We start from the raw sequence: 18,930 nt of genomic DNA, 5'->3' as shown, positions 1-18,930 counted from the left end.
GGACTTGGACAGGAAAGCGACCGCAGGAGTACTTATAGATCCCAATAGACAAACTTACCCCTTCCTTCTTAATAATTACACAAATTGCCACAGCTTTATCTAACTCCTCGCTGCTCGCCTCTTCCTCCACGGAGTTGATTGGACGGTTCAAATCTCACGATCCACCACGCGTACGGATGAGATAAAAGTGGCTTTTCCCAGGGAGTGGAAGTTACAACTTGCTCTTTTCTACGCGTCGTGGATTATTCACGAGTACGCAGAGTCCCTCGAGCCAACAGTTTGCCAGTGGGGCCCAGAGGGTAAAAACTGAGAATCTGGAGTACTTGCGCCACGTAGCATGGATCGGATCAATCTGAAGGTATCAAGAAGTTGTCGTGCGTTTTGCGATTATTGGTACACGAAACTTCATTACCGAAGGTTATGGATAAGTGCCACCTGTCTATTCAGATTTTTTTTTAATTCTCACTTTGGTTATCGAAGAAACCTTCTGTATTGAATAAACAACTTGTTCATCGATCTTTTCGAATAGAAGTATAAAAGAAATTAAAAATATATTAAATTTATCATGAAAAATATGGTCTCCAATGAACCAACAACCTCTAATAATATATTTTTGGAAAGTCATATAGCTTCTATAAGGTATTAAATAAATACTTAGAAAGAAAGAAATAATCATAATAAATAGTTAAAAATTAAAGATATTTCAATAATAAAAATAAATTTAAAAATGATTTTTTTTATTTATTCTTTACATGCGAAAATTACTTTCATTAGGCAAGTAGGTTTTTATTTTAAGTTTATTGATATCAATGTTGATTAATGTTTTTTTTTTTTTTGTTAAAGAGAGAAAGAATTATATATTTATAAGGACGAGAAATTTTTTTAAAAAAAATAGTCAAGAAAAATCCTAAGAAAGTATGAATGAAGAAAAGAATGAAATTTTTAAACGATTATATTAAAAACTAGATATAAAAGAAAGAGAATGAGACATTTATAAAATAGCTAAATTGAGAGAAAGAAAGATAAGAGATCTTATCTAAATAAAATATATTAAAGATGAATGTAATAGAGTATTAATAAATAATGGAGAAATAAAAGACGGGTGGAATAAGTATTCTCATCAACTTTTTAATAAAATTTTAGGTAATCAACTTAATTTAGGTAATTTAAATACATCAAATGAGTATAGAAATTTAAATTTTTAAGTAAAATTCAAATTTTAAAAGTAGACCCAGCTTTATATAGGATGCACAATAGAAACCCCGTTGAATCATATGATATTCCAATAGAGGTATGAAAGTGTCTAGGGAAACAAGATATTAGATGTCTTACAAAATTATTTAACATGATATTGAAAATAAAAAAAAAACATGATCAATGGAGGGTAATGTTGGGGCAATTTCCCTAGGTCAAGGTTGACCAGTTTGACTCAAGCTTGAGTTGAGTCATGCTTGAGTCAGGATTTGAGTTTTGATGTTTGACAATATAAGGAGATTGCTGGAGCAATCGTCCGGTTATAGAGATGGTCAAAGGGTTGACCAGGTTGATGAAAATATAAGTCGAGTAGGTCAAGCTTAACAGGAGACTTGACTGGGAAAGTCCTAACTGGATATTAGGCATTTGGAAAGTCCTAGTGAGGATCTAGGCAAGGGAAAGTCCTGGTAAGGAGCCAGGCAAGTAGAAAGTCCTGGTAAGGAGCCAGGTAGTTGGAAAGTCCAAGTGTGATCTTGGCAAAGAAGAAAGTCCTGGTGAAAAGCCAAGCAATTGGAAAGTCCAAGTGTGATCTTGGCAAATGGTGTAAGTCCAAGCATGTGGTCTTGGCAAGGTAAGTCCTGGTATGACTTGGCAAGGAAGACCCGACAACTAGGATGAGGCCCAAGGAAGCTCCTGAATGCAAGACGTGAAGGATGGGAGATATCCGAGGGACGCAAGGCTGATGGAGGAGGCTAGAAGGCTAGTTCCAGGTTGGTCGGGTGTGGCCAAATGCTAGGCATGGAGACCCAACAGGTCACGGTTGACCAGGAATTGGGTTGGAGATTTTAGACTTGAGTCTGAGTCAAGTCCAGGCTAGTCAATCGATCGGGCGATCGATTGAACCAGGGTCCAATCGATCAGCCGATCGATTGGAGTGTGTTGCGATTATGGGAAGGCCCAATCGATCGATCGATCGATTGGGATGTGGAATCGCGAGCACAGAGACTTTCCCAATCGATCGGGTGATCGATTGGGAGTTGCCAATCGATCAGTCGATCGATTGGGTAGCAGAAGCTCTCACGCGGATGCAAGAGCACAGAAAGGTTCTGAATCGATCGGGCGATCGATTCAGGAAGTCCCAATTGATCGGTCGATCGATTAGGAAGTGACCGTTGCGCAGGATGCAGGTGATGGACGCCTGCGATGGAGCGATGCTGATGTGGCAATCGATTGGGGATAAATTCGATCGATTGGGAGCACTGTTTAAAGCCTGGGCGGAGCATTTTCTTCGCTAGAACTTTGCGTTCTTCTCCTGCGATTTTCACCAGCGATCTCCTCCGAGATTCTTACCAGTTCTTGAGGGTTCTTGGAGTGCATCTCCAAGATTCAAGAGGCAAAAACAACAAGCAATAAGTAAGCAAGAAGAAGGGTGTATTTCAGTTGTATTCTTGTATTTTCTTCTTGTGTGAGTGTTGTAGTGTTGTGTGTGTTTGTACGAGGCTTCTCCGCCTCCGGCTGCGACTGAGAAGGAGTATTTCATAGTAGAGGAGTGAGTCGGTGTGTGGATCCTTGGATTAGTCACCTCTTATTGAGGTGGATACCAAGTACACCGTAGATGTTAGCATTTTGGTTTGTTGTGTCTTTCTTTCCGTTGCATATCATCAAGACGCAACCGACGAGCGCGCGACGAGATGCTATTCACTCCCCCTCTAGTGGACACATCGGTCCCAACATGTAAGTATTGTAGTTCCCTTATATAAGAATAAAGGAGATGTACAAAATTGTGCAAACTATAGGGGTATTAAACTAATGAGTCATACTATAAAATTTTAGAAAAAAGTAATAGAAAAAAGATTAAGGAAGGAAACCACAGTAATCGAAAATAAATTTGGGTTCATACCTAAAGGATCGATAATATATAAGTTATACATCTTTTTAGAAAACTAATTGAAAAATATCAGGAATAAAAATAAGATTTACACATAGTATTTATTGACTTAGAAAAATTTATGATAGAATTCCAAGAGAAATTATATGGAGAATTCTAGAAAAAAGAGGTGTTAGTGTAACATATATTAAACTGATTAAGGATATGTACGATGATGTAACGACCAGAGTAAAGACTTTAGATGGAGTAAATAAAATATTTCCAATAAAGATAGAGTTATATCAAGGATCAGCTCTAAGTCTCTATCTTTTTACACTAATTATAGAGGAACTCACTACACACATTCAAGATACAGTACTATAGTACATGTTGTTTGCAAATGATATTATTTTGGTAGATGAAACACGTGAAGAAGTAAATGTTAAATTAGAATTTTGGCAAGAAACACTAGAAGGGAAAAGTTTTTAATTTAATAGAATAAAGACAGAGTATATGGATTTAAGTTTAGTAATATTAAACGTAATAAGACAATTGTTAAGATAGGAGATGATGAGTTGTTCGGAACCGAGACCTTTAAATATTTATGATTATTTTTGTAAAATAATGGGGGGATTGAAAGAGATGTATTACATAGAATATAAGTAGGATGATTGAAATCAATGAGAACGTCGAGTGTTTTATGTGCCCATAAAGTATCTCTAAAACTTAAAGGAAAGTTCTACAAAATCATAGTTAGATCTATTATATTATATGGAGTTGAATGTTGGGCTATGACTCGAACACATAAGCAGAAGATGAGAGTTACAGAGATGTGTGAGCATATAAGGCTGGACAGAATAATAAATGAGAGCATTAGAGAGAAAGTCAGAGTTGCATCTATTGAGAGAAAATTCTAAGAGATACGTTTAAGATGGTACGAACATGATTTAGACGACTAATAAATGCTCCAGTTAGGTGGTATGAAACTATGACAAACACATATATCAAACGAGGAAGAAGAAGACTAAAAAAGACTTGGTTAGCAACAATAAAACAAGATAAAATTTATTTAAGTATAGATAATGATATAATAGGAAATAAAGCTCAATGATATAAAATGATCTATATAGCTGATCTCACTTAGTAGGATAATACTTAATCATTATTGTTGTTATTGATATCGATGTTAACGTTGTTAAAACTCTTTACCAAGAGGCTAGACTGTTTATCTTGCAAAATGGACTTAAATCATTTTTGTCGAAAAATGTATTAACTAGTATAATAACTTGTGATATTGGTTAATTGATTCGGACATTAATTGTATGCTCTTTTGATGAATGATGTAATTTGTTTAGTATTTTTTATCTAAATGATAAAAAAAAGAATTAATTATATTCCTACTAAATTATTATATTTTAATTTAAAATATGCATTGTTATCAAATTAAGCTATAAAAGTAGTATAGAGTTTTGTATTTTAAACATTTTGAATTAATTTATTTTTCAACTTTTCTTCTCTATATGATAATTTATTACTATGGGTGAGGATGTGTTTGGTTGTCCAATGTGCTATATCAATTGATATCAAAGTTTAGATTCGATTTCATATATCCTCTAAGGCCAATACGTGGACTTTGTCGTCCTTTCTTAAAAATTACTAATTGCTTAAATTTAGTAAATTAATTAAATTTTAGGCATTATTTATTTTCATATACTTTTATAATCATCCTTATTTGTTTGATTACCTACTTGTTTTGCCTCCATTTTAATCATCTTTTTTTTTTTATCTAATTTCTTATTTTTCTCATAATAGTTCAAGTTTTTTTAATTATTGTGTCACTTAATTTATAAGTCTCATTATTTATCGAATCTCCACCTCGGTTATAATGAAAAAGAGAAATAGATGTAGATATTAGATGTGAACTTATGGAAGACATGCTTATTTCTAGAACAGTTTAAAGTTTACACTGCTAGTATGATCGACAAACTAATACCGATACGATCAGTATCCTACGTTCCTCAACAATCGCATAGACATCATACATCACATGATCATCACTCACCCATCGATGAAAACAACCACTTTCAAAATACCCAAACTCGACCTAGAGTTAGACCGAACTTGACCAATCGAGTTAAACTAGACGCCCCTAATTTTGATGGTCAATTATGATGGATCGAGTGAACCGGCTAAAGGGGAAGTAAATAGTCTTCAAATCAAATTAGAAATTCCCTTACTACTTATTTAGCAACGACATAGCTATTAATTAATAAAAAAAATGATATGAAACAAAATAGGATACTCAAAATTTTTAATTGGTTTACAATTAGAAATGTTGTTAATCTAAGACAATGATAGCTCACTAGAGAAACTCCTTCTTGACAAGATCGGAGGTGGAAAAACTCTTTACAACAATTGAAATCACAAAATAAAACGACAGAAATTAATACAAGGTATACTACTTTACAACTTGGTTTAGGACACTATTTATAGTGTACTAGTCGAAATGACTGTTTTGCCAATATGACAATTCGGGATGCCTCTATTAATCCAAGGCACCTCCAACAAGATGAAGTTTGCCAATGTTCTGCCGAAGGTGCCTTGGTTCATTGGAGGCGCCTTAATTCTGATAGAGGTGCCTCAGTGTGGCTGACATAGACTTTGCTGCTTATCTTCACGGTAATGACTCCAATCTCATTCAGGGCACCTTGGGTTGATCTGAGGTTCGAATACTATTCATCCAAGGTACCTTCAGTCTCATCTAAGACACCTCGAGTACTATTCATTCGAATGGTCAATCTCAGAATTGACTATTGTTCGTTCCACCCACTTGGGTAATGCTTCGGTCATTCGAAGTTGAGCTCATTAGAATCCAACTCTGACCTTCTACTTGAGCAGATTTCCTCTAGGCTTCTCATTCCTTGGATGCGTCACGCGAGTCCTTCTCACTCTACTAGTGTACGTACTCTTCTGCAACTCATCATCTATCGGATACACCATGTCCATCGACTCCTTTCTCGTGTTATTCTTCTCGTTTGTTGCATTTTTCGTTTGACTTCTTGTGTTCCTAAGTCTCTGCATACTCAAAGACAATACATCAAACATATAAGACTTAACTTAACTCAGTTGATCACATCAAAACTAACCTGGGATATTTACAATCTCTTCCTTTCTGATATGCATCAACCCGAGTTAAGATTAAAGTAATCAAAATATAAAATAATAAATGATTTATGTTTAACATAATTTAAAATATGACATATTGTAATTAAGTCCTCTCCTAAACTTCATATTCATTAATTCTTCTTTTGATCACATCAAATAAATATAAGTAAAAATGAAAAAACACTAAAGAAAACATCTAAAAATTATTCTAGGGGGTGTACATATAATATGAAAGTATGTAAAAAATTTTAAACAATTATTATGCAAAAAAAAATCTAGAAAATATACTTCAAATTCTCCAAAATAAATTTGAAATTATTTTAAACAGTTGAAAGTTTTTGAAGGTTTTTTGTTAATATTTAAACATGATCCATCTAACCATAGAAAAAATTTCATAAGAAAATTATTTTTCTCTTAGTGACAAAATATTTTTCTTTACATAAATAAATATTTTGTAAAATAAATATTTAAAAATAAATTTGACTTCAAAAAATATTGATATTTTCTCTAAACATTTAAAATATAAAGGTTATGCGTAAAAATTTTAAGATTTTCAAAAATAAATCTCCGAAAAGTTTCAATTTTAAAATTTTATTTTTTAAAAAATCTAAAAAAAATATTTAATGTTTAAAAAATTTTATTTTATTTTTCTAATAGATAACATTTTTATTTATCATGGAAAAATTTAAAGAGAAATAAAATCAGGTAAAATGTTTATGAGAAATATTTTTCCAAAAATTCAAGCAAATTAAATTGTAACATGCATATAATGACACTTTAATAGGTTAAACATGATTTTAGTATTCAATATAAATTTCTACCTATTGAATTTATAAAAAAAATTGCTTAAAATATTATTTTTAAAATCTTGATAATTCGACACCTATTATTTTTCAAATACTAATTAATTATCTGAAATACCTAAAATTGTGGGGCATATAAATTTGAAAGACAAAATCTTGTTCTGATTTTAATTTTTTAATTTTATATTTTCAGTTTGAATGTTATCAAATTATTTTAATGGACATGCATTTGGCAATTTAATTCTTAAATCAATGTTATCTTCTTTTTTTTTTTTTTTTTTTTTTTTTTTACATTTTAATGGGCATGCATTTGCCAATTTAATTCTTATATATATATTTTTTATTATTTTACATACTTAGTTCTAAGTTTGTATAAAGATCTAGATAATAGTTTAATGTCTTCATATAATTAGTTATGAGGCAAAATATGTACCTCACTTACTGTGTTGGACTCATAGTTTGACGCTCCCCCTTCATTACTATTTTTTTTTTGAGATAGCTCTCTCTTCATTGATGCTCTCCTATTAGTAGTCGGCTATTAGTACTAATCCAGCGTATTCTTCATTCTTGGACTCTCCAGATGACGATTCTCTCTAAGTTGCTTTGAGGTTGTTGTTCTTGGGACTTCTTGTCCTCTTGTCTTTTTCTTTTTCCTTGTTCTTCATTTTAAGTCAATTGTCCTTGATATGTTCTTCTTCATCACAGTTGTAGCACCTCACCTTCCTTTTTCACTGAAGAAGCTTTTTTGCTTGCGTCTTATTAAACTTATTAGTTTTAACAAACTTATTGAACTTTTTTATCATATATGCTTCTTCATCTTCATTAGTTGATGACTCTTAATCTAGTTCATTTTTATTAGCTTTTAATGTGATGTTGTTGTTTGACTTTTCTATATCTTTAAATTCTATACATTGAGATTCATGTAATTTCAAAGTAAAAAATAACTCTTCTAAATTACTTACTTCTAAGTCCTTCGAGATGTAATATGAATCTACTATTGATGTTCAATCAAAGGTTCTTGGAAATGCATTGAGTGCATATTTGAGTGAATCTCGATTCATTATTGTTTCTTTGAGGTTGTTGAGCCGAGTGATTACCTCTTTTAGCTTTACGTCCAGTTGTGCGACCGTTTCTCCTTTTAGTCGTAGGTTTCTCAGTTAATTTTGGAGCAAGTCCCGTCTTGCTAATTTGACCTCTGATATTCCTTCATGTAGCTCTAGGAAATTCTCCTAAAGTTCCTTTGTAGAGTTGTAGGAGTTGATTTGATTGACTTCTTGAGGTGGCAGTACATTCAGAAGGTGAAACTCAACCTTATTGTTGGCTACAAATTCAGTTTGTTGTTTTTTGTTCCAAAGGTGCTCCTTCATTTCTTCATCATCCTTGTTCCTGAGCACTTCGAAACCAAGTTTTATACAAAGCATAATATCAAAATCGATTTTAAAGAATACTTCTATTTCCTTTTTTCATATTGTGAATTCACCCTCAAAATTTAGTGGATAGATGCTAAATCTGACTATTCTTCTTGTTGCTTTAGTCGGCAATTAGTCGGTCTAAAGAAATTGGGCTCTGATACCACTTGATCAAGTGGGCCGGTTAGAGAGCGGGTGAATAGTCTGCAAATCAAATTAGAACTTCTCTTGCTACTTACTTATCAAGGACACACCTATTAATTAATGAAAAGAAATGACATGAAAGAAAGTACAGGACTCAGAATTTTTACTTGAGTTGCAACTATGGTGCAGAAACTCCTTCTTTGATAAGGTTGGAGGCAGAAAAACTCCTTACAGTAGTTAAATGAACAAAATAGGATTACAAAAATAAATATAAGGTGTAGTACTTTACAACTAGGTCTAGTGCACTATTTATAGTGCATTGGTCAAAATGACTATTTTGTTGACGTGACAATTCAGAGTGCGTCCATTGATCCAGGGTGCCTCCAACAGGATGAAGTTTGCCAATGTTCGACTGATCTGATTGAACGGATGTGCCTTAGTTCATCGAAGGTGCCTTGGTTTCAATGGAGGGTCTCAGTTCTGATGCAGGCGCCTTAGTGCGGCTGACGTGGACTCCGCTACTTATCTCTATAGAAATAACTCTAATTTCATTTGAGGCGCCTCAAATATTGTTCATTCAAGACTCCTCTAGTCTCATCTGAGGCGTCTTAAGTACTATTCATTTGAATGGTCAATCTCAGCACTAACCATTTTTCGTTCCGCCTACTTGGGTGATGCTCCTATCTTCCGGAGTTGAGCTCACCTGAACTCAACTCTAACCTTCTTCTTGAGCAGGCTTCCTCTTGACTTCTCATCCCTTGGATACGCCATGCGCGTCCCTCTCGCTCCACCAATATATTCTTCTACAGCTCCTCACCCCTCAGATGCATCGAGCCCATTGACTCCGTTCTCGTGTCATCTTTCTCTCTCGCTACATCTTCCACTCAACTTCATGTGTTCCTAAGTCCCTACACACTCAGACATAAGACATCAAACATGTTAGGACAAAAAAATTGAGATATTTCCATAATAGTATGATATTTTCTACTTTGGACCTAAGTCCTTATGCTTTTATTTTTAGACTCTATCTAAAAGACTTCATACCAATGAAGATATCTTTCCCTTATAAGTTCATGATCCTTTTCATGTATTTTTAACATGAGACTCTGTTTGTAACCATTGCAACCCAACAATCCCCCCCACTTCAAATAAAGAACTGCCCCCTCAAGTCTATCCACTTGATGTCATCTGATCCTTAACCCACCAAGACTTTCTTGGCTCTCAGTCCAATCAATCTATTAAGACTTCCTTGCCCCTAGGTCCAGCCAACCTACTAAGACTTTCTTGCCCCTCAATCCAATCGATTTACTAGATCTTTCTTGTCTAGCAGCAATTAGGACTTCTTTGTCGGATGTCTGCCCATCTTGATCCAGACATGGGAGTCCCCACTTCCTTCGTTAGAGGTTGATATTCTACCTACATAACTTGATTGGGCTCTGGCTCTTATGTCCTGTCGCCAGTTAGTACTTCTAGCAATCTGAGCTCTGATACCAATTATTATGACAAAAAAAAATTAAAATATTTCCATAATAATATGATATTATCCACTTTGGACCTAAATCCTCATAATTTTATTTTTGGATTTTACCTAAAAGATCTTATACTAATGGAGATATTTTTTTCTTATAAGTCTATGATTCTTTCTATGTGTTTTCAATATAGGACTTTATTTGCAAACCTAATAAAATACACATGATCTAACTTAACTCAGTTGATCATATTAAAATTAATCTGGAATACTTGCAGGTTAGACCCAAATGTATTCCTGGACTAGGTCACTAAGATTGAGGATTATTTTGACTAGTATGGTATGACCAAACTTGAACAAGGGCGATTAGCAAAAATTGAACTTGTTAGGTTAGAGAATAAAAACTAGCAAACTATTCAAGGACAAATACACTTCAGACGAGGAAGAATCAGTCAAATACTAGGCAAACAAAAAAGATATATCCCAACGTAGTTTAGAAACTAATAGGACACTGTGTGGATTGATCTAAAACAATTATGAGCATAATTGAATATTGAACGAATCTAAAAACTTATGAATGCGGAGTAACCTCACATTAGACTCTAGGAAAATCTTGATCAACTTCAATAGTCGTTTGAGATCTAAAATTCAAACCCAAGTTAAATTATTTGCCCTAATGCTTGCGAAGAGGTTTGCCAAAAGGTTGAAGAGATTAAACAATTTGTGGAAACCCTAACCTTATGGCCATTAGTCCCCTCAATCTGTAGCACTCCTACTTATAAGGCATCACTGCGATCGAACAAACCCATTGGTTTGACCCACCTTAGATTTGTAATCCAACCAGTAGAGATGAATCCACAAGCCTCTATGAAATTCAGGGCCGGTCCTAGACTTTGAAGGGTCCGGTGCAAAAAAAAAAGCGCCCTTTAAATTCAGATGCAAAATAATAAAATGGATACTATATAATAATTTTTCAACAGAGCATATAAACTAAAATTCATAATAATGAAAACATTATATTCAATGTTGCTAATACTCGGTATTAGGAAATGAAAAAGAACTATTACAATTAACTATGAAAAATTGATCTTCTTGCAGTTTTATCTGCAAAGTCATCGATCAATTTTTCATAATTGAGTTTTTCTAAAAACTCACTCTCAATCGAAATCATAGCTAATGCATTCAATCTTGCTTGGGTCATGGTTGATCTCAAAGAAGATTTCAACAACTTCAATTTAGAAAAACTTCTTTCTGCAGATGCGACAGTCACCGGAATAGTTAATAATATCCTGTATGCAATGAATGAATTCGGGAAACAATTCATTCTTTGCAAAAAAATTAGTATTTCACTTGCTGTTTTTGTTTCCTTTGGCAGAATATGTTCTATGATTTTCAGTTCTTGATATAAGTCATCTCCATCCAAATCTGAAACATCTTGTCTTGTACCATTTTTTCTTTGTAGTTTCCTTTCAAGATTCTTGCAATGAGCTTTCAAGTCCTCATCAATCAATGAACTCAACTTTTCAGCTGTGAAAAGAAATCCAAAAATATTTTCATATTCCTCATATTGCTCAAACCTTTTCTTCAATGACCCAATTATTTGATCTACTATGAACAAAAAATAATGAACTCTAAAAGCTTCCTCGGCAGATTCTTGAGGTAGTTTCGAAGACTCACATGTACTCTCATCAAAATGTCTTTTTCTATATATTTGTCTTTTTTCAGGAAAAACAGGATCAATCTCCATTGTTGAAGCAAGTTCTTTTGCTGTATTGATAGCTTGTCCAAATCCAGATTCTCTATACTCTTCAAAAGAAGCAATTAACCCCTTAATCTTGGTCATAGCAACGTCAATAAGCATGTTTTCAGATTGTAAGCTTTTGCTAACAATATTAACTTTACCCAATATATCATACCAAATAATCATACCCACTAAAAACTCAAAATTTCCGAGTTCAAATGTTGCTAAAGACTTAGCTTCACTTCTTATTTTAGAGTCAGTGTCTTTTTCTTCTGCAACTTGAAGTAAAGCTTCTCTGATTTGTTGAGCTTGAAGTACCACTGCTTTTACACTTTCAGTACGACTTTCCCATCGAGTGATTGATAATGGCTTGAGAGTTAAACCTTTTACCATTACATGATCTATCAAAATCTTCCATCTCTTTGTAGAATGAGAAAATATTGTATAAATTCGTTGTACTACTCCAAAAAAGTCTTTCGCTTTTCCACAGGAATTTGCAATATCACAAAGTGTTAAATTCAAACAATGACAACCACATGGAGTATATAATGCTCTAGGATTTATATCCAATAATTTTTTTTGTACGCCTTGGTGCCTCCCTTTCATATTTGCCCCATTATCATATCCCTGCCCTCTCACATTATCAATATCAAGATCAAAACTTTTCAATACATTTTGCAGTTCTTCAAACAACCCTTGTCCTGTTGTATCATCCACTTTTAAAAATCCCAAAAAGTATTCTTCTACTTTCATTGGGCTTATAGAAACATCAACACATCTTATAACCAAAGTCATTTGCTCTTGGTTACTAACATCAGGAGTGCAATCAAGTATTACAGAAAAGAACTTAGCTTTTTTAATGTTTTCAAGAATAGAACTCTTTATTTGAGAAGCTAACAAGCATATCAATTCATTCTGAATTTTGTGGCTAAGATAATGATGATGTGTATTTCTTTCAATATGCTCCTTCATCACTGAGTCCCACTCAGCAATCATCTCAACAGCAGCCATAAAATTTCCATTGTTATCATCATAAAGTTTCTCATTACTACCACGAAATGCTATATTTTGTTTAGCCAAAAATTTCACAAGTGAAATTAATCGGTGTAATACCTTCCTCCAATGCTCTTTTGCCTTCTTGATTTGATCTTGAATAGCATGATCAATTGTTGTACCCTTCATTAACCTGATACGCAACTCAGACCAACTAGCATAATAATTGATATGCTCAATACTTGTCTCATGTTCCTTAAGTCTACTACTAAGATGTCCCCAATCGCAGTATCCCTCATTTGCTAGTTGACTTGGTTGAGGCCCCCTTTTGAACAACTTGCAACAAAAACAAAATGCTTTATCAAGTGCTTTTGAATAGACCAAGCAATCTCTATGGTGTTTTTGACCATTTGGCAAAATCCGAGTATAGAAATCTGAAGAGAATCGTCTATTTGATCTGTCTTTGGGACCTTTCCCTGTTAATACATCTCTTATAGGACCCTTTTCCACTAATTGATCCTTCCACTTGGGATCTAAATTCTCCCAATTTTTAGGATCAAAAATGTCAAGTGGAATTGATGAACTTGGTTCTTCATTCACTTCATTAATAGCATCATCATCACTTTCAGAAAAATTATTTTTAAAGTCTAAGTCATCACCACTTTCATTGCCTTTAATCTCATTCACATCTCCCTCTATATCATTTTCAATGGCTAAGCCTTCATCTAATTCATTACCATTGTTTTCTTGTTTTTCTTCATTAACCAAATCTTCAAGTGATGAATTTTTCGATTCTTTGACAACAAATCTGTCGATTGCCCCTCTTTGAGTCTCAATAAATTCTTCAACTTTTTTTCTTTTTTTTCCGCTTATCATGTCCTGATAGATACTTCCTAGTATCAGACATTCTAATTTTCTACAAAAAAAAAAAATCAAACTCTCAAACAACCACTTATTATAAATATTAGACAAGCATTTATTATAAAATGTTCATTTTGCAACCAATCTAATTGAAGGGGGCCATCAATGCTAACTAATACAATTATATAAAGGGCATAAACTTTTGGCAGCCTTTGTTATTGAATTGCTTCTTCTATTATTATGTAGGTTCCTTCTCTAGTCCTAGACATCTCACTTGAATTGCACTGAATCTATATAATAAATATATGTCATGATTTTTTTTTATTATTCCTTTTCGTTATCTATATAATATTTTGGAAGAAACATTCAAAAAAAAAAAAATCATACTGTAATAGTTATAAACTTATAATAAACAAAGGCTCAATGCAGGTTCACCAGTTTGGCAAAAGTTTTCAATGGAAATAGAGGAATTTATGGCCATCACTCTGCTTCAGAACTGAGGTGCAGTAGAAGAACTAGAGAAGCAGTGTTTTTATATGGGATCATATCAATAGATCATTTTCAGAGTTCGATTGAAATCCATGGTAAAAAAAAGAAAAAATATTCCACATAAGAATTAAGAAGGACGGAAGGAATATGCAATTTCCACATATAAAATCCTTACTAAGTAAAACATATGAGAAGAAAAAGAGGGGAAACTGGAAGAATTGCAGATTAGAGAATTTACCTTTGATTTTCTTGTGGAAATTCTTAAAGTTCATCCGTTTAGGGAAGATTCCAACAGAATGTCCCTGTCGAGCCTTCGGCGAAGAGCAAAATTGCAAAAGGAGGAACTATTAGGTTTTGCGAAACGGTGGAGGAAGAAATATCCACTGCGCTGTTAATTTTTTTGGCACTTTTACAAAAAAGTCCATAATAATTTATAATTTACAAGTAGGTCCTTATAATTAAATTTTTAATATAGATCAACTTTGCTATAAAATCTAAAAAAAGGGGCCCACCAGAAAATGGGGCCCTGTGCGTCAGCACCATATTGACCACCTCATGGCCGCCTCTGATGAAATTATAAAACCCTAATGTTTTAATTGTAATAATAATGGTCACGTGGCATCTAAGTGTTCCGATAGACTCTTAGCCTTAGAGCATGAACCCATGTAGTGATGAAGAAATTGTCCCACTTGATATGCACCATGAAAATGAAGAAATCGCTCCCGAGTTATGGTGCAGCGGTAGGGTATTCAGGTTATCATCCAGGTACCTGTAGTTCGAGCCCCAGTTATGGTTAATTTATAAAAAAAATTTCTCCAAATGGAGCACGCAACTAAAGGATACTGGGTTCTTGGGCTGCCCGCTGCGAGCGCTTCCCGATTTATCCTGGTCACCCAAGCTCGACGTTATCTAATCTGATTAATCATATTTTTTATGAAAATGAAGAAATTGAAGAACAAATTCCATAAGATTCGATGAAGTCCGCTGCATCAGTTCGACATCTACATCTGACTGTTGGAAAAATGTGAATTGAGAAAGTGGTGAATGGAAGAGATTTCATTGGAGTTAAATTTAAATGGCTTGAAGGTTGGTTTACAATGAATCATACCAATTGAAGTTGTGAGAGAGGGCGCAAAGGCTCGGATTGTACTAAATTCAAATGACTCTCAAGTATATACCTGATACATTAATTACCAATCTATGTCGATAGTGTAAGATAGAAATGTGAAATTTGTTAGCTATGTTTGGAAAATACTATAAAAATTATCTGGAACTCAACTTAATTTTTCTGCCGTCTTTTATCCACAAATTAATTGCTAGACTAAGGTTATTAATCAGTTTAGAAAATTTGTTAAAGTGTTTAGTAGGTGAAAAATTAATTCTTTGAGACTCAATCTTGTCACTTGTTAAATAAATTTACTTATAATAACTCAGTACACAGATCCACTGATTATAAACCATTTGAAATTGTATGAGTCAAAAGCACGCCAACTTATTGACCTGATTCCCTTACCTACTCATTCTTCATAGTCAGTTGAGAGTTTTACTGAGCGTATCAGGGAGATTCATATTGATGTTTGAAGGAACTAATTAAAGAAAATAATGTTCTCTAAATTAGTGACGGATCTAAAGTTAAATTTCTAAATAGAAACGGAACTATATTACCATCGTTAAACCCATCGTTATTAATAAAAAAATATAGTTAATATAGAATTATTAGCAACAGAATTTAAATCCCGTCTCTAATTAGAAACAAAATATAAATTTCATAGCTAAATAGAAATAGATTTATATATCCGTTACTAATTAACACTTTGGTATTTAAATATTAACGACAAAATTAAATATTCGTCTCTATATGAGAGAAGGAATTTAAATTCCATCTCCAAATATAACGACATAATAAACTTCTCTTCCATCGCTAAATTTGGGATCAAAATTAGGGCTAAACCCCAAACTCACATACTCTTCTAGCGTTTTTCGATCTCTTCGACAATATATCTCGCGTCTGTGGACTCTTCGATCTCCAACATCTCTAACGTCCTCTCCTCCTCGATCTCACTATAATATTCTCCTTTTCATCTCCTCTCGTTTTTAACATGGTGAGACGTCGCTGCCATGAGCTTAGCTTGCCCTGAATTCGTGGTCGCGAGCTTGGCCGGCCATATCTACCCTCGCAGTGAGCCCTTTGTTGGCCACAGCCTAATCCCTGGTCATGAGCTTGGCCGGTCATATCTACCCTCGCAGTGAGCCCTTTGCTGGCCACAGCTTAATCCTTGGTCGTGAGCTTGGCCGACCAGATTTGCTTGGCTATGAGCCCCTTGTCGAGCATGACCTGAGCTCGAGCCGACGACCTAAGCCCTGGTTGCGAGGCCTCGTCTAACCATGAGGCCTCGTCTAGCTGCAAGGCCTCGTCCAACTGCACCGACTCAGTCGGTTGCGACGTTAGCCTTGTCCAAGAGGCCTCGCCCATCCACGTAATGTGAGAAAATCCTAAAGACTATATATTGAGGATTTTAACCTAGTTTGGCTAGTTGAGCAACTTCTTGTATACTTATTCTTTGTGTGTTCATTTGTTATTATTTAATATATGGAATAATGTTTGTTGTACTTCTTTTGTATTGATGGATGCATGCTTAATAATATGCTAAGTTTTGTAACTCTCTTATATATAGAATCATGTTTGTAATACCTCTTTTGTATTAATTGCATAATTACTAAGTTTTGTACTTGTGTTGGTAATGTTGAAAATTCTATGCTCATTAGGGTATAATGTACATGAACAAATATTAGATGTACAACAGATTAGAAAATATCCAAGATGAATATTTTACTAGAGTTAAAGAGTTTATGAACATTGTAAAAAAATATCCAGAATGTATGAATGATGTAGAGTTACATTGTCCATGCAATTATTCCAAATGTAGAAATAAAACTTTCTGTGATAAGGAAACTGTGAAAGTATATCTATGTAAAAAAGAATTTGTTCCAAATTACTACAATTGGTACTATCACAGAGAGTCTTATTATGCTCATTGTCTTGGAACTTTGATTATTTCTTCATCTGGCACAACTGCTTTAGGGGAATGATCATCTGATGAGAATGCAATCCAATCAATGTTACACGATGCGATGAATGTAGTTGATCATTCTAATATAGATGAAATGCCAACACCTAAAGTTCAGTAACCATATGACATGTTAAAGGTTAGTATGGGAAGACATTCCATCTGGTCATTCTCAACTATTAGCTACTACAAGGTTATTGAACACCAAAGCAGAATATTATTTCTCAGAATGATGTTATGATGACATTGTCAATTGATGTCAGAGTTATTCCCTGCTAACTACCTAATTATTGATAACTTTTACAATATAAAGAAATTGGCAAAAGGTTTAAATTTGCCTGTAGAGAATGATTGAATGAAGACAATAAACTAAATGAATGCAAAATCTGTAGTCACCCTTGTTATAAGCATAGTAGTCGCATAGTAGGGAAGAAGAAGAAAAATATTATATGGAAAGTTATGTATTACTTCCCGTTAACTACTAAACTTTAACACTTGTATGCATCTGCTGCAATAACAAGCCACATGAGGTGGCATCATGAGCATGTGTACGAAGGAGGTATAATGTGTCATCCTTGTGACTCTCATACATGAAAATATATTAATGCAACATTCCCTCCTTTGTAATGGAACCATATGATATCATACTAGAACTTTCTACTGATGAATTTTAGCTATTTATTCAGTTAGGAAAATAATATTCATCTTAGTTAGTTATATTAACATTGTACAACTTACTACTATGGATATACATGAAAGACAAATTCAGGTTCCTTACGATACCTATTATAGGTCCAATGAATCCGAAAGAGAAAATAGATGTTTTATTGTAACCTTTGATTACCAAGTTGAATGAATTATGAAATGTAGGCTCAGAGACTTATGATGTTTCAAGTAAAATCAACTTACATTGAATGCTTCCTTATTATGAATGATCGGTGATTTTCTAGCATGCACAATTTGGTTATGATGGAGCACAGTTGGAAAATTAGCATGCTCACATTGCATGACAAAGTCTGATGTATTTTCATTAATTTGCAGTGGGGAGGTGTCTTGGTTTGATAATCACTACAAATTGTTATCAGTTGAACACTCTTTCAGATGAAATAAGAATATTTTCATAAAGAATATTATAATAAAAAAACTTCCACCAACAATCAAGTCAGGTGAAGAAATTATTTACCAATTAAATAATTATAGATTCCTACTAGTATCTCAGCCTAATTCTGATGAGATAAATAAATATATTATTAGACAGTGCATATGTGGTTGGAAGAAATAAAGCATTTTCTAGGAGTTAGAAGTATTTACTCATTCAGCATAATTTCAATAATATCTTCAACACTATGATAAATGTGTGATACAGTAAAATCACATGAGTAATCAAAAGAACTAGTCAGCAGAATAGAATTGCATCAAGATGAAATAACCAATAAATTTCTAGAGGATATATTTGACAAAGAAGGTAAGTAAGTTTAATATAGTTGGTTGAAAGAAATCAAATTCCTTGATGGGTAGTCTCAAATATAGCCTAATGTGTGGATATGAACAAATTAAAAATATTTAGAATGAAAAGTCATGACTATCATGTGTTCATGCAAAGACTTATTTCAATAGCTTTCCATTACTTACTTTCTTAAAATGTTTGGCAAGAACTTACAGAATTGAGTCTATTTTCAAATACTTGATAGCGAGGTGTATCATAATAGTTTAAATGCTTTGGCTAGA

General features: G+C 33.7%; 1 protein-coding gene across 1 annotated transcript; it reads right to left on the bottom strand.

Annotated features, from left to right (window-relative positions):
- Positions 1-11,119: 11,119 nt before the first annotated feature.
- LOC122039319 (zinc finger MYM-type protein 1-like) lies at positions 11,120-13,660 on the bottom strand. The gene has a single exon (XM_042599111.1). It carries the CDS (start codon positions 13,658-13,660, stop codon positions 11,120-11,122), a length of 2,541 nt encoding a protein of 846 aa, XP_042455045.1.
- Positions 13,661-18,930: the final 5,270 nt, after the last annotated feature.

This window comes from Zingiber officinale, chromosome 1B (genome assembly GCF_018446385.1).
Source record: "Zingiber officinale cultivar Zhangliang chromosome 1B, Zo_v1.1, whole genome shotgun sequence".
In the NCBI taxonomy this organism is placed as follows: Eukaryota; Viridiplantae; Streptophyta; class Magnoliopsida; order Zingiberales; family Zingiberaceae; genus Zingiber; species Zingiber officinale.
This window is presented reverse-complemented; position numbering and strand designations above follow the sequence as displayed.